At 33.5% G+C, this 3,392-nt stretch overlaps 1 protein-coding gene across 1 annotated transcript; it reads right to left on the reverse strand.

Annotated features, from left to right (window-relative positions):
• Positions 1-377: 377 nt before the first annotated feature.
• LOC133701532 (uncharacterized) lies at positions 378-2,758 on the reverse strand. Its single transcript, XM_062125468.1, has 6 exons — positions 2,576-2,758; positions 2,224-2,365; positions 1,870-2,112; positions 1,178-1,732; positions 643-735; positions 378-520 (listed from the first exon to the last, which is right to left on the reverse strand). Exons 1-6 carry the CDS (start codon positions 2,756-2,758, stop codon positions 378-380), a joined length of 1,359 nt encoding a protein of 452 aa, XP_061981452.1.
• Between the last annotated feature and the right edge of the window lie 634 nt (positions 2,759-3,392).

Below are 3,392 nucleotides of genomic sequence, written 5' to 3' on the forward strand. Positions count from 1 at the left end.
GGTAGAAGTATTTGTGATAATGAGTAGATTTATCTCGTGTCCTAACCCAGGTATATCTGGGTTATGTGCCATGGAATCATAGTTTTGAAACCCGACCCGGACATCGACCCGGTCAAGTGATCGGGTCACGGGTCAGATGGGTTGACCCGGGTCAACCCAAAAAAAACACCTATAAAAAAAACACATAACTAGTTACAATGCAACACTTACATAAATCAAATTTGAATTATAAACCAACAACATAAATTTAATTCAATATCCAAAACACAAACAAAATAAAAATTCTAAAATATTTAAAACAAAACATCCAACCACATAAATTCTAAAATATTTAAAACAAAACATTCCACAACATAAATTCTAAATCAACAACACATTCACTTTTGTTGAATGAACACATTAAGTTCTTCTGTGTCCATATAAGCAAAATTTGGATCAAATGTCGATGGAATTGAGCCAATCTCGTCAACACCTAATAAATCATCAGCATGCTCCTTTGAAACTTCATCGTCACAATCATCTTCAATATCATTAACATTTATGACATCTACATTTCAAACACAATTAATAAATAAATATTATGTGTTAAACAAAACTTTATTTTAAATAATATTTATCACTAAATAATCAATCATTAATTACCATCATCTAAAGTATCTTGCATGGTCATAGTTGATAGAGCTTTGTGAAAACTCTCTGCTTCTTCAGTTGTCAAGATTGACGGGTCATCTTCTACTACCCAATTTTCAATGTCACAAATTGTCTCAACATTAATTGGATCATAATTTCGTCCTTTCGAATAATTCCTATATATTAAAAGTGAAAATAAACACAATATAAGTATTAATAATGTTACTAAACAAGATAAAATAATATTTGAGGAATTAGAGAAAAGAAAAATACTTTTGTTTTAATCTTAGATTGCAATGGACGAAAACAAGGTCATTAAGCCTTTGGTGCTCCAATCTATTTCTTTTCTTGGAATGAATATGTTCAAACATACTCCAATTTCTCTCACATCCCGAAGAACTACAAGTTTGACTTAACACTCGTATAGCCAACTGTTGTAGATTTGGAGTGCTGGTTCCATATGTCATCCATCATTCATCTATACAAAAAAATAATAAGTAAAAGAAGACTATGTCAAATAATATTTTCAAATATAAAAATTATATACCTGGAGGCATAAGGGTGCGATTATTTATTGCGGACACTCGACCAAAGTCATGTTCAGGATTCCTAAACAACTTCATCTCACTTGTAATCTTACTTTGCAATGGTAGATTTCCATGTGTATATTTCTCAAGAACATTTAGAAGTCCAGAAATGGTCCTCATATGTTTATCCATTATATTTGCATCATATTGAAATCGAGGATTCAACCAAAATGCCGCTGCATAAAGATTTCTATAAAATTGTCCATCCCACCGATTACTGATAATATCTATGAAAAGTTTCACTCTAGCTTTTCTCTTCTGAAATCTCCTCATCATTTCTTCTTTTGCATGATGAATAGCATCATATAAATATCCCATCGAAGGTCTATCATCACCATCAACAATTTGTAGAACTCGAATTAAAGGCTCACTCATTCGCACAATTATTGCACATTCTTCCCAAAACAGAGAGTCTAGCATACTCTCAACAAACTTTTTTCCTTTGCTATCTTTAGCATAAGCAGATGAGACCCATTCTCTATATGTCACCATAGCTCTCAACTCATTTTTATGAGCTAAAATGCTTTGCAATGCAATGCAATGAAACTTGTAACAAAACGAGTAGGAGCTGGACGAAGTATTTCTTTTCCTCCGATGAACTTCCTCATCAAATACAATGGATAACAATGATTATAAATATACTTTGTGATACCTGAAGCATGCTCAACAACACAACAAACTGACTGCAATTTACCAATGTCCTGGAGTTTGAGGTTGATGCAATAAGCAGCACAAAGAGACCAAAATATTGAAGGAAATTCTTCCATCAATAACTTGCCAGCAGCAACATAATTTGCAGCATTATCAGTCACCATATGCACAATGTTTTCTACCCCAACATACAAAACAACCTCTCTAAACAACTGATACAACAATCTAGCAGTCTTTGAGACATCTGATACATCCATAGTTTTCAAAAAAACTGTTCCTTTAGGACAATATACTAAGAAGTTAATCAAAGTCCTCCTCTTCTGATCTGTCCATCCATCAGCCATTTATATGCAACCAGTCTTCTTCCAAATCTCTCGATAAGTCTCAACATAAATCTTGACTTCATCAACCGCTTTTGCCAAGTAATAACCACGAATAACATGCAAGTTTGATCTTTTATAACCAGGACTCATAACTGTTACAACATCTATGCCATACTGATAATACACAGAGTTAACAGCATTAAATGGCACACATGCATCAATCATCCACTTTGCTAAAGCAAAATCACACCGTTCAACTGCTTCCTTTCTTTGCCAACAATTCTGAAGAGACTTTTGAGCACCAGGAGTTGTTCTCTACATGAAATATGTCCTTAATGTTGCAGATTTCTTTTGCTTTCCATAACTTGTAGTCAATTGTTTTACAGTGCTGGTGCTTTGAAGCTTTTTCTTTTTTGCAATCTTCGGTGGTAACATATGTTTTTTAGTATTGACATCCTCATCATCCTCATCCTCATCATCACCATCATCATCATCTTCTACGTGCCTAATCATCATCTTTTCATGCTTTCTTTGTTGTGCATTAAATGGATTGAATTCTGCTTGCATTTCTCTAACTCTTTTTTTTTGTTTCAGCATTTCCTTTAAGATTCAAAACCATTTGATGTCGAACATCAGGAGGACATTTGCGACATTGTTCAACTTCTCCTTTAGCTCCAGCTAAATATTGCTTAAATCGATTAATACCACCACCCACAAATACTTTAGCACAATACAAACTAATTAATTTAGTCTTTTTACATGCAACACTAAGTTCAGGAGCTTCTCTACAATGACCCCATGTTAAATCTGTTCTTCCTCTGTTACCACTTGACATAGAAATTGAAGGTTGAGATGATTGGGCCGTTGAAGGATCACTACTTGGAGTACTACCATCATGTGAAGACATTTTAAGACCTGACATAATTTATAAGAGGGAATATAATTTCAAGCCAACTCACTTTGCAATCCATTCATAAATTAACAATGATAGTCCCATGGTTTTCATTCAGTGCAAAAGAATTAAAAATAAACAATTTATAACAGTAGAAATAAACAATTTATCAAAATAATACTAACGAAGGACCACAACAAATTAACAGTAGAAATTGTTCATATTCCACCCTTGTTACATATATAAGCAAGCAATGATGAGCCTAACTGCCTGATCTTAGAAAATAAATATTCCCCCGATCTTCATCAC

This window comes from Populus nigra, chromosome 8 (assembly GCF_951802175.1).
Source record: "Populus nigra chromosome 8, ddPopNigr1.1, whole genome shotgun sequence".
Lineage (NCBI taxonomy): Eukaryota > Viridiplantae > Streptophyta > Magnoliopsida > Malpighiales > Salicaceae > Populus > Populus nigra.